Here is a 27,771-nt window from a genome sequence, read left to right as displayed (position 1 = left end):
TTCCAATAGTTCAACAGTCCAATATATGAACGCAGTTCAGTTTAATTTTTGGGACTGGGAGCATTTATGATGATTTCCTTTTTTTGGTCAGTAGGATGGAGGCCTTCATTGTCCACAATGTGCCCTAAATACTCCACTCTGCCTTCCATGAATTTACACATGGACTGTTTCACTTTACCCCTTGTCTTTCCAGGCAACCCAACACTTCATCTAGCTTTCTCAGATGTTCCTCTCTGGAGCCTGCTGTGTTCAGGATGTCGTCCAAAAAGTACGACAGTCTGAATCTAGACATGGTTTAGTCCTTGTAAGATCTGGTCCATGACACCATGAAAGATCGACAGCACACTGGAAACTTCATATCCTCCTGACTACCAGGAAAAAAAATATTGTCCAATCACCATTTTTTTAATCCCACAGTCTTTATAAGGTAATTAGAATACTGAAAGCATTTTTTTTTAAAAGTTATTTTTGAAATATGTGTACACTACAGAAGACAATTTTTTTTAAATACTAGAATAAAATACAGTCACAATATTTCATAGAATGTTTTAATATGCTGCTAAAAGACTTATTTAGAATATTCCAGCAAAATGTTAAACCAAAATTTGCACAATAAAAAGTTTTATGCACTTACTTTGTCTCTTCCCATAAAATGTGTTATTACTGATGAACGCCATTTTTATGAATTAGAAAAAGGTATCTACAAAAGTCCCACCCCTTCACATGTGGTATCATTGAAAAGCCCTAAATGTCTCTAGATACCAAAAGGAATGAATTCAGTAGAATGCAGGGGGTGGGAGATATTCAAGTTTAGAAATGTCCTCTACAGAAGACGAAAATGAACTACTGGTAGTCAGGAGGCTATGACAGGTAGCAATAGGCATATAGTCCTCAGTGTGTGTTTACAGTTAGATATTTTTCTGAGTTTTTATCCAATTGTATCTGCTGATAGGTATGTGACTGGAAATATGTGAACAGTTGTCCTCCAGCCAGTGTAGCAAACAAATCTTCAGTGTTTAGTAATGGGTATACTTCCTCTTCTAGTTAATTGTAATTTTATTACAATTTTGATCTATGGAGATCCATTAGGAAACATTAGGATCCCCACATATCCTAATGGATTTGTCTACTTTTGAAACGACAACAATGGGTGAAGCCCACTCACTCCGGTCTGTTTTGCCCATGGCTTCTAGTCTGTCCAGCTCTTTCTGGTTCTCTGAGGGCATAGGATACTAGTTTTATCTTCTTAAAGAGTATGAAAACTCTTCTGCTCGTTAATTGGGGCATGCCATTAGCATTACATAGGGAAGAGCAGTGACTGCCTTGCGAAGCAAGTCGATCACTGCCTTCCATGTAATGCATGGCAGGCACCTATTGTTCTACACCTAATAGAATGTCTCTTTATAGATTATTCATTATTCTTCCATTACTGTTAATGCGGCTCGTACCGCTGAGTGTCCACCCACGAAAGTGGTATCAAAACGTGCGGCTTGATCCCGGCATTGGAGCTATTATTTTTATTGTGAATCGGAGTTACAATGGCGACGTAAAAAGCGAGTTCGTCGATACAAATTACGGTTTGTCCACAACTTGTCTCGAAAAGACCCAAAGTTTAAAATTTTTCGAAAGGTTAGAGTGTGAGGGACACTCTAGTGGTAGAGAGTGGATTTCTGTCCCCAAAATAATTTCTAACTCGCCCTCACGCCCACAAATATCGCCCAATTGGCCTCAAAGTCGGTCAGGACATAGATACGCATGCCTGCTCTGGTAAAATGTTTTTCAAAATGTCCCTAGGGCTTATGGTTTTCTGTCCAGGTGTTTCCGACCGATGTGGTGCGACAGGATAAACTCATGCTCAGACCCATGATTTTTCATATATTTCTGAAAAATGTCAGACCTCAGCGCACATCATCTATCTCTCATCGCTGTTAATACTGTGAGCGAGGTAGAGATATGAATCGCGAGAATATCGGAGACGACAAATAGCCCTCTCGTACGCTTCAAACGGTTTTCGAATACGTGTCACGGTTCCTGAACGGAAGGAGTTGTTCGAAGTGCTTTTTTTGTGAGAAACAGGCTGGTTTAAAACTAATTCTCCCACCTTCTATGCCACCAACAGGTGCAGGGCATTAATTACCGTAGCAACAGAACACAGAGCAGAGGAGCTCCTTAGGACTACAAACACGCCATCATTGTAGTTCTAACTATGTCTGAACACTCAGTTATTAACAGGGGGTTGAGCAGAATGTCAGAACTACAACATGGCGGAACTGTCTGTCACTCACAGCTGCACTTGGTAGGGTGTTTTAATTACCGTGGCAACGGAACACAGAGCAGAGCAGAGCTGCTGCTTAGGACTACAAACACGCCATAACTGTAGTTCTATCTATGGCCAAGACTCAGTTAAAAGAGAGGCTGGCGCAGCATGTAAGGACTACAATATGGCGGAACTGTCTGTTACTAGAGAGGAGGACTTGGCTGGTATTGAACTACTTGTGTTTTGAGCATTATATAACTGATTTAACCCAATTACTATTACACATCAGGTTAGTGTGGCCATTTCAAATGAAGCTTACTGAAAATTTCAATATAAAAGCCTTGACAATTTTTACATCATGTAATTGGCCATTAGATAACTGGTTTAACAAAACCACTGTTACACCCGGGATTAGTGTTGCAATTTCAAAAGAAGCTTAATGAAAATTTCAAAATAAAAGCTTCTCAGGTAAGTAATAACATTAGCTTTTATTATCTTTTTCCCCCCGAGTTAGTTATAATATTAGATTAGAAGATAATAGAAGATATAATATTAAAATGTTTTCAAAAATTTGCTAGGGCTTATGGTTTTTTGTCAGGGTCCTTGAGACCGACGCTGAGTGTCTCAAGTATAGAAACTCTGTCTCCAGCAAACTGTCTGCCAGAGAAAGCTAGCCCAGGTCCAGATAATTAATTACCATAGCAACGGGTCCCAGAAAGAGGCAGGGAGTAGTCTCACAAACAGGCGCCGAGGCAGGTCTCACAATGCATTGTGGGAAGAATACATATTTCCTGTGACTATTTATATTTTGCTTATATAAAATTATTATTTCTCTGAATTTTTGAGTGTGAATTAAAATCCTTAGTATGAAGCTTGAAAAATTTCGAGAAATAAACTATTACCGACTGTCTATTTTTTTTATTTCGAACCATGAGTGAGAACCACATGTGCGAAGCTTATAGTCGTCATTGGGTTCAGCAATTGTTCTGTTGCAGTGAACCAGATCAGCCATAGAATTTTGATGATTGATCTGGCAAGAGCTTCAGTCATTGGATATTGGTCATGAACCATGTAAAGTTTATTAGTATTGCCTGTGTGTGCTCCTGATACGTTTCAGGAGCGAAGAGCTGTCCAGCTGTGCAAGCTGTAGGTAAAATGTTTAGTTCAAACCTGCGGGCACACTTTGGCAGGCCCCGGTAAAATTTCTTCAGGAATTTTCTATTTCATTGCTATTGTTTATTTATTTTCTTCTGATGAACTCTGTTTACACACAGGAACTTTCCAGGAAATCCCAGTGTGTTTGAGGCAGTTTCCATCACTATTGCTGTCTGGTTCACCTTGACAATGAAATGCCAGATCATTTTTGGACAATAGTCTCTTTTGCATATCTCCAGTCTTCAGGTTGCGATCGCTTCATTAAGCTGTGCGCCAAATTTACAATGTGGTGAGAGTTGTTTTTTAAAGCCTAAATATATTCTGCCATTGATGTCCCTTATCTCTCTACAATTATGATGGGTTCTGGTTTTTAGTGATCATTCAATGTCTTACATGAGTGAGTGGTACTCATCGCAATGTTGATGAGTACCACAACATTGCGATGTTGTGGTACTTACGATGTTGGATCTTACGTAGTCTTTCCACATAAGATCCAAAATCTTCTTATCTCTTTTTGTATTCTCCCATCACACCAGTTTGAAAGGTTGCAATGGTTACGGATAGTTCTGTCCACTTCACACATCTTGTTTGCCTCTTCCTTATGAACTACAATTTCTGGGACCTTGTTTTTGTGTTTCTTCCATTGATAGTCTTACAATCAAGTCATTCCATCCTCCTTGCCACTGTACAAGTTCTTGTCTCACTTTACATGAAGGAGTGACCCAGTCACCAATGTGGATGCTTTGGTTAGTTTTATTGGTAACCAAGACAACAGAACTTAAGGTTGCAACCTTACATGCGAGCATGCGCTGATGGGTACCTCTTTGTTATTGTTTTGTCTTTACGTCTGCTGACAAGGGTGCAGTAACCTATCATCTTAAGTGGATGTCCTCCATATTCATACAGCTTATGCTTACTTTTCGTCAGTCATTTTTGGCATGAGTTTTTAAAGTCTTTCGTGGGTATCACAGTTGTTTGTGCTCTTGTGTATAACTTGAATGATAGTTTCACATCTTCTGTTCCCAGACTTACTTTTGCACATGTGCTGTCCACATCCTCTTCTTCTGCCACAGTGACGGCATCTACAAACAGCTCTGGGGGTAACTATTCCTGAGTTTCTCTTATAGCGTGCACCTGTCAGTTTTAAATGAAGTAAGAGGTTTGGATCTGCATACCTTTTCATAGTGGTTTTATTTTCTGCACTATATATACTGTTTCTGTTTCTGACTGGGGTTTGGGTTCTGTGTGTGGGTTTGCTCAGTTCCTACATCCATCCACCAGAGAGAGCCAGGGGGTTGAATCAATCTCCACCTTTCCAGCATCCAAACTGAACATTGCACTAAGTTGCTTAGCAAAGCATGCTGTGTTCACATTCATAAAAGGATTTGAAATAAATTACACACATGGCTCAAGCTGATGAAGGCCACAAAACCTATTCTCAAACTCCTGCACAAGACTGTCTGTGACTTCACAGTACCTTCCTGTAACTATTTAAAATGTCTCAGATGCAGAAGCATTGTCTTTATGCACTGAAAGCAGAGGGAAATGCACCACCTTTTTACTCTGTAAATGACATGTGAAAATGTTCATCTAGGCTTTAAATGAATTTAAAGCACTTATCATATCAACAACAGTCTTATCTTTGTCTTGCAGCTCGCAGTTCAAGTGATTCATTTTCCCAGTGATGTACGTCAAACATCCAAGGTCAAGTGTCTACTAGCAGTGAGACATCTTCACCTTGGGACCACATGTACTCTTTGATTTCACCCAAAAGTGGTAAAAATGAAGTAAAACTCATCCCCTGTTGAGCCATTTGATTTCAGTGTGTAGCAGCAAGTCACCATATTCATTTCATTCCAATAGCACCTTGAAAATCCTGTGCTTTTTTGCTTCGGATCAGATGCTGTTCATGATTTTTACAATGGGAGTCATCACATCCTCAAAGCCGATCACTTTTGCACATAATGCCAGCTGGTGAAGGAAACAGTGATAATACAGAAATTTTGGAACATCTGGTTCACCTTGACCGTGAGCAATAAAACCTGTATGTCGGCCGATCATAGCAGGTGCCCCGTCTGTAATCATCGCTACCCGCTTTTCCATTGGTACCTTTCCCCACCATTTTATAAATGTCAGCTCCCCTCATGATTGTCTTTAATGGGAATAATGACAGGAGTTCCTCTCTTGTGGAGAAATCTTCAAAGACCATCTGGATAACAATCAACAGCTGTGCTGAACTGCTGCTGTCCACAGATGCAAAAGCACCTGACATTTACCCGATATAACTGACACGTCTAGCCATTGTAGATGCCCCCAGTTGGACGTCAGAGAGAATGGATATCATATCGGTTCCCTTTTTCTCATCTTTCAGTACAGTATTAGCAATAATAATCATTGCTTCTTTGACAACTTCTCCATCTGAAAATGCCTTCTTCTTTATCAGAAAACGTGCAGCTCTAAACGAGGCTTCCATTGCTTTTTGTGACTTTTTTGTTGGTTTTGTGAAAAAAGACTGTTGCTTACCCAAAGCTGCCCTTAGCTCACAGGCTTTTTCTGTCCGTAATGTGCTTCCTGGAGGGTAGTTAGCATTGTTTTATGACCCGTAGCGAAGTGTCTCTTCACATTGTGTGTGTCGCTTCGTCAAATAAGACACAGCAGGTTCCTTTCATAGTTGTAAAAAATAACTTCTCCTCCCATTCATTGTGAGAATAAGTTTAAATTATTTTTTTCTGCCATTTTTGCGGGGTAAGAAACTGCATTCGCCGATCACCTTAGAAACGCCCTCTAGCGTACTCTCAACGACCACTAATTGGCTTGAATAATACTGACTTTTGAGCTAGATTAAGTCAGAGTTCACCAAAACTTAAATAAAAAAAAAATTATAATGAACATATTTTTAAGATAGACATTTTAATATATGTAAAAATGCAAAAAAAAAAAAAAAAAAAAGAAACTGCATAAAATGAAATTTTAGACACAGCTCAGTAGTGAGTTGTAGTATTTTTAGAACAGGTCTGCGGGTCACTCATGTGGTCCTTAGGGGCGACCCGGTGCCCACGGGCACTGTGTTGGTGACCCTTGCTTTAAATGCTATTATCCTAATAACATTCTGGATTCCACTCCCTGTGCCGCTTTGGTTTATCCTCGGGTTCGCAAGGCTCTCTGTGAAGATTTCTGGTTCATTCCTCATGACTGGCAACATCTCACTCCTCTTCCTCCAAGTCGGTGCAGAATAACCTCTCTGCCCTCCAGTGCCATTACCATCCAGCAACTCCCACCAGACCACGCCAAGGATCCTCCGTTCCCGTCTTTACACAACTCTGGATTAATCTCCACACAAGGACTCAAAACCTGGAAGCCAATCACTTCCCCCCATGCGAACTCATCTTCATCTCTATCAGTAAGAGCTTTATTCATCATCAGTGACTGTTACTTGCATCTAGTTCCAGTTTTTGCAGTTTTCCCACTTCCCCCTGCCACCAGGCTCCTGGACAAAGATGCACATTCATTATTCCTTAATTGTTCAAGGATTCCAGGTAGTATTCTGCATGTGGGCAAAAGGTATACCAAAAACCACGACAGAACACTCAGGCCAGTCTGACCCAGAAGACACTCTCAGGAGGGCTCTCTTTGAACAGTGCACTCTCATTGAATCACTCCACCTGCTCCATCTCCGGCTCTGCCTCCCACTCCTGTTCCTCTGGTTCTCTCCACTTCCTGTCCACTCACCGTCTTCAGATAAATATGCAGGTGACACAGGTTGTTGCAGGGTTTCCTGCTGCAATGGTCTCTAGCCTTTAATCATTCCCCTCAGTGTTTCCCCCATTGTGATTCTAAGACCTCTTATATTGCTTTCCTGTCAGGCAAAGCTTTGGATTGGGCTGAAGTCCGATTCATAACTTTGGTTGGACTTTTGAAGAATTTCTAGTTGAATTTTAACCAAACGTTCAGTCAGGAATCTCTGTGCTCAGAGATTTCCCTGTCAAGAAATCTAAACGTCACTAAAACGGGGTCAAAAATCCCTTTCTGAATTTGCCATTGATTTCAGAATAATAGCTGCCGTTTTTGGCCGGAATGTCTCAGCTCTTAAAGGCGCTTTTTTTCACGCTTTGAACGACTCCCATAAACACAAATTACCTACCATAGATTAACCAAAGACTCTTAAACTAATTTCTGTGGATATCCGACTAAACAACCAGCTCACAAAATGCAATAAAGAAAAATTAAGAGAAATCAAACTTGAAGAACAAATCATTTATCTGTCTGCCACTTCTATCAGCCTTCTCTTCCTCAACTCTCAAATGAACCAGAACCCATGCAGATTGGAAGGACCAGATTAACCCCTGAGAAGCATCAAAGGTGTATGGACTCTAATTAGTGTCTCTGTTGGGATTCTGCAGGTCATTACATTGCCATTTGTCCTGGACCACCAGTAGATTTGGGGAGGCTGGCGGGTCTTCTCAAAGAAAATTAATCTCTTCAACTACTACTTCCTGCTACTTTGTTCTTTAACAATGATCTCCTCAACCTATCTGTTCTCATATATTCTGGCTGTGAACACAATCTAATCAACTGCTATAATCCAAAAGTCCCAGATCGAAACCAACCAATTACCCACTCCACTTCATGTCACCGCCCTAGATGATACGGCTCTGCCTCAGATCACTCACATGACTGACTAACCCCCTACGGCTTGTAATATTGGATAACCACAGAGAAATCTATTTTTACGTTTTTCCCACCTCTAATTCATCTGTCATCCTAGGTTTTGACTGGCTACAGGAGCACAATGCTCACATCAATTGGTCCAATCTACATATTGAATCCTGGTCTGACGACTGTCACTCCACTTGTGTCCGTTCTGCTATTCCACCCAGTTTGCCTCCGACCATCCATTACCAACCATTACCATCCAACCATCTGTTTAACATATTTTGCCCTGCAAGGGAGGCTATGGAAATCATCATCCCTTCTGTGGTAGTTTTTTTCCTTTGTGAGGAAAATTAATGTATCTCTCTGTCCTTGTATTGATTATAGAGGTTTAAGCCAAATATCAAATATCATCTGCCCTCGCACCAGTTCATGGTGCCACGTTTTTACGAAACTCAAGCTCTGCAACTCCTACCACCTTCTCTGTGTCTGCCATGGGGACAAATTTAAAACTCCCATCTGTTATTTTGAATATTTGATTATGCCTTTCGGTCTTTGTAATGCTCCAGTTACTTTCCAAGCGCTAGTCAATGATGTCTTCCAAGATGTCCTGAATTTGTTCTTCTTTGCTTACATTGATGACATCCTCATATACTCTAAATCTCTATCAGAACACAAACAACGCATCTGCATGGTTCTCCAACATCTTAAAAATAGACTATATGTCAAAGCTGAGAAATGTGAATCCTACAAATCATCTGTTACTTTTTTGGGTTACATCCTTGAGGGTGGACAGGATCAACCCACTTCCAAAGAGGTTCAAGTAGTCCTACCATGGTCCATCCCACAAATCCGAAAACAGCTTCAAAGATTTTTAAGGTTCGCTAACTTCTACAGACATATAATCATAAATTACAGTCAAACAGCTTTACCATTAACAAATCTCAACTCAACCAAGATCCCATTCACCTGGACCCTGGAAGCTGACACTGCTTTTCTCAACCTTAAGAATCGATTTGCCAACACTCCCATTTTCACCTAGCCCGACCCCAGTAAAAAGTTCATTGTTGAACTTGAGGTCTCCAAGACTGGGGTCGGTGCTGTCTCTTCTCAATGTTCAGGTTCCGATGATGAGACTCATCCAAGTACTTTCTTTTTTGCAGACTTTCCCCTGTGGAAAGAAATTATGACCTGGGGGACCGAGAACGTCTGGCCATAAAGATTTCCTTAGAGGAGTGGCATCAGTAGTTGCAGGGAACAGAACATCCTGTGATGTCAGATCACAGAAATCTGTCCTATCTTCAACCTGCCAAACGAATCAACTCCCGTTAGTCTTGTTGGTCCTTGTTGTTCTCCCATTTAATTCTCTCTTATTGTCCAGACTAAATAAAAATCAAACCAGATGCCCTCTCCAGACTGTACTCACCCGATAACTTTAAAAAGACTCCATCTTTCATCCTTTCTACCTAGTTGCACCACTGCTACTGTCACATGGGACACTGAAGACATCATAACAAGCTCTAGAGACAGAATCAGAGTCTTCCACCGGTCCACCCAACAGAGCATACGTACCCACACCAGCAAGAGCCCGACTCATACATTAGATCCATTCAGCCAACTTCTCTGCACATCCTGATACCATCAACCATCACTTTTGGTGGCCATCCCTATACAAAGATGTCAAAGAATATGTCCTCACCTGTCCCATCTGCGCTTGCAACAAATCCTCTCATCAACTTCTATCTGTACTACTTCAACCTTTGACCATTGCTAAGCACCCATGGTCACACATATTTAATGATTTTGTCACTGGACTCCCCTATCCAAAGATATGACCACAATTTTCAATATCAGTCACCTCAGGTTAACATCTGCAATCCAATGGATACACCAAAAGGATAAATGAAGAACTAGAATCCACACTCAGATGTCTCACTTCAACAAATCCTTCAGACAGGAATCAGTTCTTACCATGGGTTGAGTATGCACACAATTCACACATCTCTGCTGCCACTGGTTTGTCTCCCTTGGTTACCAACCTCCATTATTCCCTGCAGATGAGAAAGAAATATTTGTGAAATCAGTCTGCCATCACACCGGCTACTGCAAAAACATCTGGCCCAATTACCATTGCTGCTCTCCATCGCATTTCTGAACAAAGCTGCTGCTTTGCTGATCATAGTATGTACCCAGTCAAAAAGTCTGGCTTTCTTCACATGTTCTATTGAAATCCATTTCCAAGAAATTAGCAACAAGATTCATCAGTCCATATGAAATCAAATTCATCGTTTGTTCCACTGCAGTTTGTCTTCGCCTCCCATCCACTCTTCGCATTCACTCCACATTCCATGTGTTCCAGATCAAACTTGTCCAGGCCAGTGCACTGTGGGGTTTGGGATCTGTCTGGGAGTTTGCTCAACTCCCAGACAGATCCCGAGGGGGTGGCTGCTTCCCTGAAGGTGGACTAATTACATGCACCCACAAATCATCTGCTGCTCCAGCCTGAGCTTAAGAGAAGCCAGTTGCCAGTCATCTGGTGCCTGAGTGTTAGCCATACCTGGTACTCTGTGCCTCCCAGTGCTTTTGTCACTTTTGTCACTTACCTTATAATCATATTTAAAGTTTTTTTTAACAGTGTTCTGGATTCCACTCCCTGTGCTGCCTTGGTTTGTCCTCACATTCGCAAGACTCTCTGTGAAGATTTCTGGTTCATTCCCCATGATTGGAAATGTCTTGCTACTGTTCCTCCAAGTTAGTGCTGCGTAATCTGTCCGTTCTTCAACGCCATTACCATCCAGCATCTCCCATTTGACCGCTCTAAGAATCTTCTGCTCCCAGCTTTAGACAACTCCTGATTAATCCCCACACAAGGACTCAAAGCCTGGAACCCAATGAGGCAGAAACATCTTCATATCCATCAGTAGGAGCTCCAGTAATAACACATTCATCATCAGTGACTCAATTTCTCACTGTGTTTAAAGTGTTCCCAGTGTTCCCCTGCTACCAAAGATCCACATTCATTATTCATTGATTGTTCAATAAACTTTATTATTTTTTTCCTACTGCCTCCTGGGAATATTCTGCAGGTGGGCAAAAAGCATACCAAAAATCATGACAGTTTCCCTTTCGCAAGAAATTAAATTTTTTTGTGTGTGTACGTCAACAAACACCACACGTTTGCTAGGCAATTTTTGGTTTTCGTTTTGTCCTTTTGTTTGATTGAAGCCTTTTCTTCCAGTTCTTTTGGTCACTGCATGTACTTCCTGGTTATCGTTCGCCTTGGCTTTTAGCAGCAGCTGCACTAATTTGTGGGAGCGGGCTATGCCAATAGCTTTGTCTTGCGTTAGCTCTTGGCTTTGGTACAGTAACTTTTCTCAGACCTTTGGAAAATTTTTGGCTAAAACAATGCAGCCCCATACTGTTTCATCATTATTGGTATAGACACATTCTTTGGCCCAGTCCCAATACTACTCAGTTTTGAGATAATATCCTCTTTGAAGTGTGGACTCAGTCGAAGTGCACATAAGGGTTTAAGGGTGCAGGTTACAAGCATGCAAAGGTTTGACAATTGGGATAGAACAACCCTGTCATAACTTTGACATCCAGAATGGTGGAACTGGTCACTGTTTAGGCATTTGTGCTGCTAAAAAGTACAACTACAACAACAACAACAAAATCGGTTTTTAAATGCACAGTAATGGTGTTTAATCACACATGCTCAGTAGAGTGAAACAAAAATTATTTCAATACTTTACATTTGAAAACTGTCTTCTTTTTTTTGCAACAGACACAGCTTGACACAACTTACCATTAAAATGGAGTTATTACTAAAAGAAAAACATCTCTTTTATGTGACTAAAACTTAGTTTGGTATAAAGTGGAGCTAATCTGCTAAGATCAAGTTAAGGACAAACAAACAGTACATACAAAAAACAGAAAAAGAAAGGCTTGATGCTTCATTGTGAAAAATAAAAAGACTAGTAGAACTAAAATATACTTCTTAAAAGAAACTGAATGGTTGTGACTTTATACACCAAAAATGTTACAAGAAATCCATAAAGAACTCTATGACATCAATTTTCTTCCTCTCTATAGCCTGAGAAGAAAACATTTGTTTAAAAACCATGATGATATCTTTAAGGAAGATAAAAATCAAATATCCTTCTTTTCCACTCCCACAAAAAAAATAAAATATTAATTTCACAATAATGTATGAAGTTCTTCCTGTAATGACCTTCTGTGAAAGAAGCTCAAAAACAAATATTCATTCAATGTGTGTTTTGTGACTGCAATTTTGAGACAATACACCGTTTTTCAATTGCAGCTTCATTAATGTTTTGAGAAATATTTTAAAAACTGGTTATTCTACAAGAAATCTATTCTATCTTTAAGTTTTAATATAAAATTTGGTCTTCTAGTAGGGGATGAAGAGTTAAACAATGACATTAAGGATTTAATAAGTTTTTATTCACAAATACTACTTTCTAAAAATCACCAGTTTTTAAAGTGAAATAATTTTATTTAGGAGAGTGCTTAAACGTTGCAACATCACAGATGAGTAAATAGCTGAACTTAAGATGTTACAAATGTTTTAAATGCATTTTGTTTTACTTTCCTCAGTTAGTTTGACTATTCTTTATTATTTCTTCTTTTTTCTGCTCAGTTTATATCACATTTTTTAGTTACTAATGTGTGCCTTGTCATACTATTCTATTTGAATTTTCATTGAAGATGAAAAAAAACCCCAACAACATATTGACATAATTCCGCCTTTTAACTCAAGACAACATATGAGTTGTCTTGAGTTCGCCTGGATGCAGTCTTAGCAGAAGGGTGGAAATCGGACCCAAAATGGGTGGGGCAAAGGCCAGATGTAGAGAATTTGGGACACACATGTTGGAGGTTCACATGAACACACGTTTGAAGGACAAAAAGGTTAAAGGGTGCAAGTGTTAGTATTGCCCTTAAACTAAGAGTTTTGAGTTCAGTGACAAACTGTTCAAAAGACTCATCATTACTCTGCATCTTCTGGTGGAACTTGTATCTGGTGAAGATTGAGTTAGCTTTGGGCATGAGGTATGCTGTAAAGCCATCATAATGGGTTTTGAGTAACTTAGGTTTGTTCGCTGACATGGTCCAGGTGTTGCTTATGTCCATGCCTTTATCTAACTTTATTTCTGTTCCTTGGTTTTGTGTTCGAACAGTCCCTTAAATATTAAGCTCTGCGTGCTCCATCCATGAAATTGGACACCAAAAGCCTACATCTTCTTTCCTTCAGACAATACTGCCCTTTCAGTATTGTACATGGGTCTGTAAGCTACTCTGACACCATGTTGGTTTTAATAAATCCACTTGTATGTCTGCTGATGTGAGTTTCTACTCTATTTTAGCTTCATCACAATAAATACACTGGCAGCTAAAAACACAAGTCAATGTCTATAACTTATAGTGGTAAATTTGGTTTCAGAAATTGTGTATTTTAAGAGTCTCATTAATACAGTCAGAAAACATTACGCTTTGGATATCTAGAAAAAGCACTGAAGAAGATAAACTTGCAAATCACTGTGATGATCAGTGTGTCATTTCTCACTGTTTTAGATGCATCACCCCATCCAGATGAAGCCGGCAGACAGTGAAAAAAGCAACGGTGAGTCAACTTTTTATATATAGTGATTTCATCAACAACGCAGTTTAAAGTGTTTTATTTGATAAAAACATACAATAACCAATTATGAAATAAGCATCAAACATTACATTTAATATACATCAAATACATTAACCAATGTTTTAGTTATTATTAATCAAAGCCAACTCAAAAAGGGTTTTTTAGCATTTCAGCTGTTTTGCAATTTTCTGGAAGTTTGTTCCACATTAATGAAGCATGAAAACTGAATTGCCCAGTTGCCCAAGCCTTAAACTAGGTTTATATCCATCTATCCATCCATCCATCCATTTTCTTCCGCTCATCTGGAGTTGGGTCGCTGGGGTAGCAGCCTAAGTAGGGAGGCTCAGACAATCACTTGGGCCAGCCCCACTCAGGGAATCCCAAGGCGTTCCCAGGGCAGCTGAGAAGGATGGTCCGTCCAGCGTGTCCAGGTCTTCCTCTGCATTTCCTCCTTGTGGGACGAGCCACGAAGGCATCCAGGAAGCATAATAACTAGATGGCCGAGTGACTTCTATTGGCTCCTCTTGACATGGTGGAACAGTGGCTTTACTCTGGGTCCCTACCGGATGACTGCGCTTATCTCTAAGGGAGAACCCAGACACCCTACACAGAAAATGTATTTCAGCCACTTTTATCCTTGACCTTGTTCTTTTGGTCATGACACAGAGCTCATGACCTAATGTCATGGCTCCCCTCTACTCAGCTGGCTTTGTGAACTTTTCCACTGGCATTTTTTCGAGGCCAGTCCCTGCTTTTTAGGTCCCTGCTTTTGGAGTAGGGCCAGCAGGCCGACCTGTGTGGGTGATGCAAGCTTCGCTCCTGTTCATTGATTGGCCGTGGGCATGGTCAGACAAAGAGAAGAAAAACAAATTATCTGCAACACGGAAGTGATGGGAGCTACAAGCAAGCGGTGGAACAATGAGATGCCGGCTTTTCTTTGCATCGGATTAAAATTTTTACCGGCAGCTTTATGGAACAGTGAGGAATGAGTTGTTTTTGTCAACGTAGCAGAGAAAACGGGAAGCCTCGGTTAGCTACTTCGGAGCCGGACGCTGCCCCACGGTACACCCTGACTCAGATGCAGCTAACGCCGCTGCTGCTCTCCAGCAAGGTGAGCAGTTTGGAGATATATCTGTCTGATTTTTACTATATTTCATAGTTGCCTACATACAATCATGGAAGACATTTGAAACACAAAGTCTGCTGTATTGTATTGCTCAAACATAAGCGCATTTCTACTCAGTTGCACATTCCATGAGAACAGAGTGCACTGTTTATAACTTTGTCAGTATTGTACAGCATATTGCCCTTCGATTTTTTTTTTATGTTTTAGCTGCGTGAATCTACATGCTTTTGCAATTGTACTGTTGTTGCTCCGGAGTTTCCCCTGTTGTGAGATAATAAAACACACACACATATATATATTATATTCTTCTAAAATGGCTAGATATCAATTCTCTAATTTAACAGTTATGGACTATTTATTGTACAGGACATAAAAATTAACAATAAACCTGAAGACGAGAGTGATATTTTATCCATGACTGTATGTCTGCACAGGATTAAAATTTACAAGTAATTACGTTTTGTCTTTAATGCACATGACTATTCCAGTTATTTATAATTTACGTACAAAGTAATGTCTGTTTTAAATGATTCATTCTGTTTATGTAACTTACACATCTACATTTATATGCTATAAGCTATAACATCTGATTACTTTTCCCAGGGAACAGAAGAAGAACATGACTGACATGATGAACAAAGAAGAGAACCATCAGCAACATAAACATCTACTCCTGGATGGATCTCTTTCAGGAGGAAGCAGCTACCAGCAGAGATATGGCAGAGCTCCATAAAGAAGAGTCGAGGCAAACAAAAGATGAAAAATAAATGCTGTTGTGTCTCAAAGAACAAAGTTCCTTTTTTGTACCCACTTCACACATTATTGTACATACTGTAGTTTTGACATCAAGGTCCTAGTACAATCATCCCAAAACCTTTGACAGAGTGAAAATAACATTATATTATACATATAATTAATTGACACTTGACACTGTAGATTACCAATGAACGTATCCAAAAGTGAACATACATTATTCAGCAAACCAAACATTTTGACATTATTATCAGGGTTGCTATTAACAAGAACCCAAAATACAAGTCATGTTTGTTAATTTCTACTTTGTACAACCTAATTCTATCCACTCACTGTTTAGCTGTCTTCTTGAAAAATCTTGAATGTCAGAAAGTGAGAAAATGTGTCCAAAATTTGGAATCTTAATTAGCGATAAACAAGATTATGAGTTTAAGCATTCAAGATCTCCATCAATTCTTAGTGACCAAAATGGGCAAATGTGCAGAAGGTTTGATTAAAACTAGAACCAGTCAGATTAGAAGAAATACACCTTTATTTGTTTTCAGTATAACTTGAACATCAGATGAATAATTAAACATATTGAAAAGTTAAAAACAGACAAGGTTGTTAATGTATTTCAACTCTGTAAGAACATTAGCCACATTTTTAAAAAATGAGCAAATGTTTCATCAGCACATTGGGCTCATGTGATCCCTGCTCCAAAAAAGTGGGGGTTTCTGGACATCCTGAAGGGGCACTATGCTCACTTTGTATTGCTTTGTTGCGAAAAATGTGCTATATGAATAAAATTACCTTACCTTAAAAATTCGGTCCATAAAAATGATGAATAGAATCAGTGACAAAGGGCAGTCTTGACAGAATTCAACTCTCACCAGTGTTTATAGTGGGCATCTATATCTACTGCAGAGGCGCACAGCACCCTCTGACCATCACCAGCAGGCAAAGTGGGTGAAGTGTCTTGCCCAAGGTCACAACAACAACTGAGACAGATCGGGGATTCAACCTGGCAAGCAAACTCTTGCCAGTTTGAACTCAAATGTTGGCGCTGTACTGTTTTCCCTCCTGAGACACCCGATGGTGGACCAAAATCACTTCGACGCTGTGTAGAAGCCATGTAGAAGCCTTTAAATGCCCGATGGTGGACCAGAATTACTTTCCTCCATGGCCTCTTTGAACTCCTGCCACACGTGAGTTTTTGCCCCAGCAACTACCCGAGTAACATGCCACTTGGACTGCCAGTACCCATCGTCCTTCTGTGATCCCGCAGGACAAAAAGGCCCTATCTCCAGTGGGTTCGGGGGTTGCTGCCACAACAAGTACCAAAGACCTTGTGGCCACAACTCTGATAAGCTGCTTTGACAATGGAGGCATGTAACATGGTCCACTCAGACTCGATCTCATGGGAGATTCTTCCAGACATTTCCAGCAGACCCTAATAATACGTTTGGGCCTGCCAGGTCTGACTGGCATCCTCCCTCACATTGAACCCAAGTCACCATCAGGTGACACTGATGGTGACGAATTGTCAGTGACAATTCTTCACCTCTCTTCTCCTGAGAGTACAAGATGTGTGGTTGCAGATTAGATGAGACAACAAAGACGATCCTTGATCTCTAGTCTAGCATGCACTGGTGGCAAAAGCACGACACTCTAATGCTTGAACATGATGTTCATTGTGGACAATCCTTGAAGAGCACAAAAGTCCAACAACAGATCACTGCTTGGGTACATATCAGGGGGGATTAATTCCATTCACATCCCTCCAGATCTCACTGTCATTGTCCATGTGAGCGTTGAAGCCGCTCAGCAGAACAAGGAAGTCCCCAGGAGGCGGACTCTCCTGGGGACTCTCACCTCCAAGAACTCCAAAAATGGTGGGTAATCTGAACTGCTGTTTGGCAGATAAGCACAAACAACAGTCAGAACTAATTCCCCCACTTGTAGGTGGAGTTAACCCTGTTGCCCCGGATTTTCGAGCGTCTGCCTATATAAATCTTGCTTATTTTAATTGTAAGTAGTTCTTTAAATGTCCTGTGAGATGATATACTTACCCATGTATCCATAACAACCGGAACTTTCAATATCCAGCAAGTTATTTTCGCAATATATCGTCTATTAAATGAGTGCCCCCAGGAATAATTACGCTCTCTGCAGCTGCAGCTGCGAAGTTTCCGTATTAACCCGATACTTGCTGGAAAGTGCAACGTCTGCCCTTTCAGAAACCGTTGGAATTTTTCAGATAGCGCTACGTGTGGCGGAATTACGGTACTGCAAATTTAGAGTGCATGGTCCAGTCTAGAAGGGTTAAGCTACCCTCTCATTCACCAGGATGAACCCCAATGTACAGGCATCAAGATGGGAAGCAACAAGTATGCCCATTCCTGTCCGGTGACTAGTGAGAGGCACCAGGCAGGAGTGGGCATGTGGACATGGAGTGGGAATGTAATTTTCTCCCTTGTATGAAACAAATCTTATGTAAGTCTCATCACAATCCCACCACTTATGGGTCTAGCCTTTGACTCAAAATCCTGACTCTCAGTTTTTTTATCTTCAAATTAATGGCAAATGTGAGCATATGAATCAGGATTTTAAAAGACCGCTCCTTAGTAGGTATATTCCTCTAGCCTGGCCACCTGGAGCTAACATTTTGCCTGGTTGGAACAAAATTCACACATTCCGCAGCTTTTGGTCTCTCTGCATTTCAGACCTCCATTAAATACCAATCTTCTCTCCTCCCAATGTAGACTCACTGGCCACTTTATTAGGTACACCTTGCTAGTACTGGATTGGACCGCCTTTGCCTTAATCCTACGTGGCATAGATTCAACAAGGTACTGGAAATATTCCTTAAGGAGTCCATATTGACATAATAGCACCATGCAGTTGCTGCAGATTTGTCAGCTGCACATCCATGATGCAAATCTTCCATTCTACCACATCCCAAAGGTGCTCTACAGGAGCTGGTGACTGTGGAGGCCTTTCGAGCACAAAGAACTCATTGTCATGTTCAAGAAACCAGTCTCGCTTTATGACATTTTTGTGCTGTCCTGCTAGAAGTAGCCATCAAAAGATGGGTACACTGTGGTCATAAAGGGATGGACATGGTCAGCAACAATACTCAGGTAGGCTGTGGCGTTGACACGATGTTCAATTGGTACTAATGGATCCAAAGTGTGCCAGGAAAATATCCCCCACACCATTGCACCGCCACCACCAGACTGAACCATTGATATAAGGCAGGATGGATCCAGGCTTTCATTTTGTTGACACAAAATTCTGACCCTACTATCCAAATGTTGCAGCAGAAGTCAAAACTCATCAGACCAGGTAATGTTTTTCCAATCTTCTGTTGTCCAATTTTGGTGAGCCAGTACGAATTGTAGTCTCAGTTTCCTGTTCTTAGCTGACTGGAGTGGCAACCGGTGTGGTTTTCTGCTGGTGTAACCCATCCGCCTCAAGGTTTGACGTGTTGTGCATTAAAAAATGCTCTTCTGCATACCTCAGTTGTAACAAGTAGTTATTTGAGTTACAGTTTCTCTTCTATGAGCTCGTCTGACCTCTGGCATCAACAAGGCATTTGCGCACACAGAACTGCCACTCACTGGATATTTTCTCTTTTTCAGACTATTCTTTGTAAACCCTAGAGATGGTTGTGCATAAAAATTCTAGTATATCAGCAGTTTCTGAAATAGTCAGACCAGCCTGTCTGGCACCAACAACCATGTCACGCTCAAAGTCACTTAAATCACCTTTCTTCCCCATTCTAACACTGTCTGAACTGCAGCAGATTGTCTTGGCCATGTCTGTCTAAATGCATTGAGTTGCTGCCATGTGATTGGCTGATTTGACATTTACGTTAATGAGCAGTTGGACAGGTGTACCTAATAAAGTGGCTAGTGAGTGTATGTTCACTTTTGGATGCTTTCATTGGTAGTCTACATTGTGAAGTGTCGGTTAAATACATATACAATATAATGTAATATAAAGTCATTTTCACTCTGTCTATAGCTCCTCACATTTTTGGGAGGATTGTATTAGGACTTCGAAGCCATGCAAACTGCAGTGTGTACTATAATGTGTAGAGTGGATATAGAAAAGATCACTTTGTTCATTGAGAGCACAGCAGCATTTATTTTCATTTGTTTACCTCAACTCTTTTCTATGGAAATACAGAAGCAGAGTCAGAGGTTTCGGGGGGCACAGGCCCCCCCTGATATCTGATTGGCTCAGCCAGGTGCCCCCCGAGGACTGACATGTAACAGCACCAGGTCATTCCTATACAGTATCTGGACTCACTGAAAGCCACCCTAATATGCAAAGAATAAAAACAATAATAAATATATGAAAAGAAAATGTATAAAACTATATATAAGGCCATGTGATGATGCATATAAATAGATCAGATGCGATATCACCTTTCAGTATACTTGTACTTATAAAAGCAAGCCTCCAATTCTGCTGGATGTTCCTTGTGTGCTGCCCTGTGGTGCAACTCAAAGGGTAAAGCATCTTATTTGGTGATGGCAATCCACCAATAAGTTATTTGCTGATCCTCTGGGAGAAAAAGAAACTAAACAAAAAAACAACTGAAGAAGGGAGAGGCAGACAAAAATGTTTGTAGTTTGAAGCAGAGGTCATGATAATTTTTTTTCATTGTCCGTCAAATTATATTTATTTGCATTTTATTTCCATTTTGTAGTCAACAAGAGCAACATTTAACTTTTTCTTTGCAGTGAGAAAATTTTTGAAATTAGGTAATATCAGAATTTGGCAAGACTCTGATTGTTACCTGATCCCGCACTCATTCTCTCTGTGGGAGAAATATCCAGCAGAAGCGGATCAGCTGTGCTAGACACTCCAAAGCCTCTGGTCCATTAAAGCTGTTCTTGTATTGATTTATAGTGAGATGCACAATGTTCTCTGCGCATAAAGTTGAAACTGTTTGCGTACCAAGTGGTCAAATCTGTGTTATTACAGTCTGGATACGAATCTAGCAGACTGCTCTCTGTACTTAGCTAAACTGTCAAGACAAGAATGAGGGAGGGTCCGATATATTGTAGTCAACCTTTTACTGGATTAGTTTATACTAGCGGTTCTCAACGTGGGCGGTACCGCCCCCCAGGGGGGGTTCAGAGGATGGCAGGGGGCGCTGGCGGACATTTTTGCAAAAGGGGGCGCTGGGATGCCTTTGGGGGGCGTTTGGTCGAAGGCAAACTTTACACCTTAAATCCACAACAATGCCAGTTTAGACTTTGAGCAACTTGATAAAACTGTATTATGTAACATTAAAACATGCTTGGCTGCAACTGTATCTATGGCAGCTCTTCTTCTATTCAGTGTTTGTAGCTTCATGGCGCAGCTCCGCTCCTGCTAGTAGCTTCACCATCAGGTCAGGGTTACACCGGCTGATGACGCTGCTGTTATTCACTCTGTATGATATTTATGTAGCTACATATGTTTTGGCAGTTCTGTGATCATGTCAAAGCAGCAATTTATATTAAAAATGGTTTTATTTCCGTTTGAAAGCTGCCCGCTTCCATGGAAGGACAACAGAAAATCGCTCTTATAAACATGTAATTACTAAAATCATGATACCCTCACTGTGTATCTCTCTGAAAAATTAACCCATTTAAATAAAGAAAGAAATAAATCCCTCCATGGGTGATGCCTTTTCCCCATCGATAATCTATGTATTGCAGGCTTATTAAATTGACCAGAAGCCCGAGTCATCATCAGGCAAATAATTCTGGTCCCCATCAAAGCAGATTTATGGTTGGGCTACAGATCTAAATTCTAGCAAAAAGTGCATTTTCATTGAGTGAAGCATTTGAAGACTAAGCAGTTTGTATTGCTCCATATGTGATTTGTTAAAACAGTTAAAGAAGAACAGCCAGCCTGTTCTAAATAAAAAAAAGTCTACAAAACTTACTGCGTGAATTGGTATCAGTATCAACAAGTACCAAGACTAGCGGTTCTCAACGTGGGCGGTACCGCCCCCCAGGGGGCGTTCAGAGGACGGCAGGGGGCGCTGGCGGACATTTTTACAAAAGGGGGGCGCTGGGATGCCTTTGGGGGGCGTTTGGTCGAAGGTAAACTTTACACCTTAAATGCACAACAATACCAGTTTAGACTTTGAGCAACTTGGTAAAACTGTATTGTGTAACATTAAATCATGCTTGGCTGCAACTCGATGGCAGCTCTTCTTCTATTCAGTGTTTGTAGATTCTGTAGCTTCTTGGCGCAGCTCCCTTCTCCTGCTACTGGTAGCTAAAATCACGATGCCCTCACTGTGTATCCCTCTGAAAAATGAACCCATTTAAATAAAGAAATAAAGAAATCCCTCCATTGTAATACCACGATAGAGAGCGTTCATTTTATAGCGTTAACACGGTGCTGTAAGTGGTCCGGTATGAAACGGGGGTGATGGAACAACACAGCACTTTTAAATTTCAATAATCAGAATGCAGAAATTGTTTCCATTGTTTTAAAAGGTTTATGTCAGTCTGCCTTTTCCCCATCGATATGTTTCCCGACCGCCCTGCACCTTAGGGGCTTAAAAAAAAAACGAGGCGCACATTGCGCAAAACTCTGAAACAGGAGAAGCTGGACATAAAACGGAGCGACGAATTAGATGTGAATTATGGCATAAAAACAGAGAATCCGGCGCTGAACAGTGAAAAATCAACACATGATGTGAAACACATGACGATTAGGCGGCGCAGCAGGTGATGAGTGAAGATTACTGATGGTCAATAAATGATAAAATAAATCTAGCAACAGGAAAGAAACTAAATAAACCAAGAGAGGATAAAACTAATCAAAGGAAACTAAATGGAAATGAATGAAGAACAAAATGCAAGAATAAACTAAGAAACTAAAGTAAATACAGAGGAATAAACTGGTATGGCAAGACCTTTAGAGCAATAATTAATACATAGGAATATATGGCAAGAATAAACAGACACTATTTCCAGATAAAAGGTAAAATAATATTGTTGAAGTGTCATGGGTTTGTTGAGACCACATCTAGTACTGAGAATAAATATATCTTACAGACCATAACAGTAAAGAACTGATCAATTATTTATGTTTTTAATTAGATTTGATATATTTATTTCTTCAATATTATTTTTCATGTCAGTGTTAATGTCATGAGGCTGATGACTCCATGACACTTTCTATTTGACTCATTAGGATTTGATTAAGAACCAGATTTGTTCTTTGTAATTTCTGTCCAGTAAAACTATTAATCTATAATCAATAGACAGGTCTATATAAAGATATAATCCATGTTTCTGTCTCATATTTGTATGGCATTAAAAGGACCTGGAACTTTTGTTTTTCCACTGAAAGCTCTGGTTTGCACAATAAATGCCATGTGGGTGAAGTTTTATGGATGATACTCTGATGTCCCATTCTCCTGAAGGCAGCACAGAGCTGCACCACCAGAAACTGACAGAAACACTGAAGAGAAGAAGAGCTATGATTAATGTAGTTACAGTTCTATCCATGTTTTAATGTTGCAGAGCTCAGTCGGTTTGCAAATAGTTCAAAGTTTAAACTGGCATGTTGAACATCTTTTATCTGGTCATTTTGTGGAATATTTAACAACTAGAAAATGGCACAAAATAAGAATATTGTTTCCACTCTGATTGGCTGCTGTTAGACCTACTGATTTTAACTTGAATGTTCATTGCATTTTTCTTAGACGCCTGTGAAAATATTTTCTATTCCCATGACTGTTTTGTTCTCTGGGAAATTATTTTTGGTGATAAATACAGAAACAAGCATAAAAATCAAAACATCTACAATAGTGATAGTAATATTAATGATAAAATAATGGTCAGTGCAAAGTAGCCTACAAATATATTTGGTGGGGGACGGTGAGGGACTTGAATAAGGGCTCGGGGGTCGCTGGCACAAAAAAGCTTGAGAAACACTGACCTAGACAGTTAGGTATACAGTATAACAGAATACTGATCTTGATTGTCTTAAAAAATACAGTGAAGTGTTCACAGAATAGGTTTAACTATTCAACAATTATTCAAAAAACAGAGTGTTTGGCTAGAAATAGTCGTCCTCACCTCAATGCATGGCTCTGGTTCTGGAACCAGTCTCCTTGAGAGGGGTTGAACATACTTCCAATCTGGAGTTACTCATGGTGAGAAGATGCATGACTGTGTGTAGGCAGCCATAAAATACAGTAAAAACTGGAAAGATATATCCACACATTGCTCACCAGAATGTGACGCAACTGTCTGGATGGCAACGGCGTTAGCATGAGTCAGGGCTCTGAAACGGCCAACAGAAGCTTTCCATTCTCTCCACTAGGTCTACAAAAACAACTCATTCCTCATTGCTCCATTGACCTGCCGCTGAATATTGAAATCCGATGCAGAGAAAAGTCATTGTTCACTTCTTGCTTGGAGCTTTAGTGAGTTTCAAACTCACTCCATCACTTCTGTGTTGCAGCGAGTTTGAAATTTTGTGCCCTTTGTTTATCTTCTCTCTTTGCTGCTACGTCTGATCTTGCCAAAGGCCAATCAGTTAACAGGAACTAAGCTTGCGTCACCCATGCAAGTGCAGGGACCGAAAAAAGAGGGACGGCCCTGGAAAAAATGCAAGTGGAAACGCTGGTGATGCAGGCCAAGTAGACTGGAGCCGGGCCCATTAGAGCCAGTGAAAAAAGGGCATTAGTGCCAGCTGCCAATACCTTTGCTGCAATGAAGTATAAGTCAATAAAAGCGTATTTCCTTACTTTCTGTGCTATGTTTATGCATGCCTTATGGTCTGCTCTAATTTATATTTACCTAGGTCTTTTAAGAAGTTGTTTAATCCCTAATTACATTATTACAATTTATTTTCTTGAATTTTCATACTACATTTAGTGTGTCACTCTTGAGATAATCTTTTATGCTTGTATTCAGCAGTAGAGGACAGAAAACTTTTTATTGGAATGATCTCCAAGAAGTGCAATGAAAACGACATCCGACTGATGTTCTCTCCATATGGCCAGATAGAAGAATGTCGGATACTTCGAGGCCCTAATGGGCTCAGCCGTGGTAAGAAATATTTTACACACTACCATACCTTGCTATATTAAGGGACAGTATTATGTTTATTTTAGGGATGTTCCGATCAGGTTTTTTTCCTGCCGATTTTGATATCGATTACCCATGAGACTGATCACTGGCAATCACCGATCTCTGCCGATCACCTCGATTAACTGCTAATTTTTCAGTTCAGGTATAAATACTGCTATATAATCTGACAAAATTGAAAAATTATCCAACAATAAATTCACCTAATTTTGAAATAAATTACAAAATATTTGCAGGTAAAATACAGCAGCAATTCAGTCAAAAGGACAACTGAAAAACCTGCAATCAGTAAAACAATATTTAACAGTAAAGTTCTCAACAGCTTAAATTATACACAAGTCAAATAAATCTCACAACACTGCCAACTCAAATAATGTAAAGAAAAACAGAAATATTCATTCAGAGTCAAATGCAGGTTGCATCAAAATAAACAATCCCAAGTTACTGAATCAAAATTTCCTGATATCTTGACTAGCTGATTAATACTGGTTCTGATTGGTTGTTTCTAACTGAGCGGAGTAATTCTGCAGAATGCCCAGAAGAGGCAGATCTTTTTTTTTTCTTTTTCAGAGATTATCTATCTTATGCTATATTACATAGCAAAATTTTAATACTTTAAAGTACTTTAAAGTAATCCCCCAATTACATTTGTACAATTTATTTTCTTGAATTTTCATACTACATTTAGTGTGTCATTAAATGTACACTACATTTAAGTGTGTCACACACTAAATGTAGTGACACACATTATATATATATATATTTTTTTAGAGGTGTGCCGATCGATCGGCCACTGATCATAATCGGTCGATTTTCATGAAAAAGTGTATGAAAGGTGATCGCCGATCACCATCTCTTGTTGTCGATTTCACTTCACAGCCTGCATGTGCGGCTGATCTCCTCTTTCCTTCACACTGCGCTAGCACGTAGCAACAAATCCTCAGCGGTGTGGCGAGGAAATACAACAGTCTGAGAGTGAATGGACAAGGGCCGCGTTTCATTGGCTAATGCCCATTTCACGTCACAGCGCAGCTACCACGTGCGTGACCGTCTCACAAACACAAGCTACAGTAGTAAACACATGCTAATGTACGTTGTGGACTAGCAGACAGGCAGAAAGGACTTGAAATAAATGGTTCCCCACTATCAGTGGGTTATCTGAACAGGCGATGTCGGGTATCCTGATCATATTTGTGGAACTAAAATTCACAGATTTCCAAAATCTGAAACGGAATGTCTCGCTTGGATCAAAGCTTGTGAACGACCGCATTAGCAGCTCAACTGTCGTAGGATCAATAAGAACAAAGTGTCTGCTGGTGTAAGTATTATTGCTTTGTTTTCTTTGTGTTTAGTGAATGAAAAAAAGAAAGTCAATAATAAACACATCCATTATGAAAACCTTTTAGCCAAGTACAGCATAATGGCAGTACCAATACAACTTCTACACCTTGAAGCCTGTCAGTTACAGCCTTACGTTAGCTGAACAGATCAATATGCAACGTGTACCATATCTGGCATACATTAAAGCAGGGGTCACCAACCTTTTTGAGCCTGGGAGCTACTTCACAGGTCCAGAGCAACACAAAGGGCTACTTTTCTTGGCTCAGCCTTTATAACAATAATACATATGATTACATGCCGTCTAATAATATTAATGTTAGGGACTATTCACAATAGTTATCAGTAATTATTACCATGGCAGCTATGGTTAATTGCTATTATGTGATCAGAAGCTCTTAGTTTAGTTTTAAGTTTGATTCCCTTTCTTAGCTTTTCTGTGTGATTCTAAATTTCCCACAAGTGACTGACAGTCTGCATTACTGCAGCTGCTGGACGCACTGAGATTCTCCTTTAAATAAAAGAAAAGTTATTGTATATTTTTATTATCCAACCCTCTTTATTATTAACAAATTGTGCAGAGGAAAAAATGTCCGATAGATTATAAGGTAGCACAAAACTATCCCTGCACCTGACCTGTAAGTGCGCATCTCTCCAATGCGCATCATGTGCGCGTCGCACAAAACCAGCGCAAACTTAAACCACTAAAGCAGCGAAGCCTTTTAAACACAAACGATGCTAAATACTAATAAATACATGGAAGCGGAGCCGACCTGTGATCCACGGAAAGAGGAGGATGTTGATCCCGGTTCAGGTGTCAGACGTGCAGAGGAGAAGCAACATTGTTTGCTTAGTTTTTACTCTTTTAGAAAACGTTTCAACTAGATTAAATTGTTTAACCCGCAGTCTTAGAGCGACGCTAAGTATGAGCGGCAGATCAGCTAACGGGTGACCCGCTAACTGTCCGGTTCGGGAAACATCAAAAAGCTCATAACCGGCGACCCGTCAGAACCGAACACGGTAAAAAGCTCAACCGGAATCCGAACCGCTCCTAGAACTGCGGGAGGTTCAAACTCCACTCATTCAGTTTTAGCTTACAGAAAAAGCACCGAGCCGCCAAATAAACAAAAGCAAACTGACCAATAAGATTTAAGCTTTGGGTGCCCTTTGACCCCCACAGACTCAGATGTGCGCTACGTACAAGATGTTTTGACATATTATATATGTTTTTCTCCACAATTTTAATTGTAAAGAGGGTTCGATAATTAAAATTTCGGAAATTTTATTTATTTTTTTTTACTTCAAGTTAAAAAAAAAAGACCTAAGAGCTCCTCCCACTCTAAGCTAGGCTAAGCTAGGCAGAGGGAGCAGCAGGCGCTGCTGCCCTCCGATAACATCCAACCATAGAAGAGTTTTATGCATAAAAATTAACATTTAAATTTTTTTTTATAATTAGCTTTTTTTAAAATTCTGAATATAAACAAATTTTACTACTTCAATGTAAAAATATTAAATAATTTATTTGGAAATGTTCCCTAATGAGAATGGCTATTTTTAGAACTTGCCCTGCGGGCGACTGACAAGGGGCCCGCGGGCGACAGGGGGCCCGCGGGCACCACGTTGGTGACCCCTGCATTAAAGATTTTATTTTACCTCAAAAGGCTTTTTACTAAACTGTAATCGTGTTAGCCACGCTAGCACCGAGTACAGTGTATCAGGCCTAGAC

The 27,771-nt window shown here is 40.1% G+C and overlaps 1 protein-coding gene across 4 annotated transcripts in view; it reads left to right on the top strand.

Moving 5' to 3' along the window:
- The window catches only part of celf1 (cugbp, Elav-like family member 1), a 144,876-nt gene that overhangs the window by 39,408 nt on the left and 77,697 nt on the right, over positions 1-27,771 (top strand). For all 4 annotated transcript variants that reach the window (XM_081604924.1, XM_008405051.3, XM_008405054.3 and 1 more), the window contains exons 4-5: positions 13,661-13,709; positions 24,537-24,668. In XM_081604924.1, the coding sequence (XP_081461050.1) occupies positions 13,661-13,709; positions 24,537-24,668 (181 nt within the window). The remainder of the gene's footprint in view (positions 1-13,660; positions 13,710-24,536; positions 24,669-27,771) is intronic.

Source organism: Poecilia reticulata, chromosome 3 (genome assembly GCF_904066995.2).
Source record: "Poecilia reticulata chromosome 3, P_reticulata-male-v2, whole genome shotgun sequence".
In the NCBI taxonomy this organism is placed as follows: domain Eukaryota; kingdom Metazoa; phylum Chordata; class Actinopteri; order Cyprinodontiformes; family Poeciliidae; genus Poecilia; species Poecilia reticulata.
This window is presented reverse-complemented; position numbering and strand designations above follow the sequence as displayed.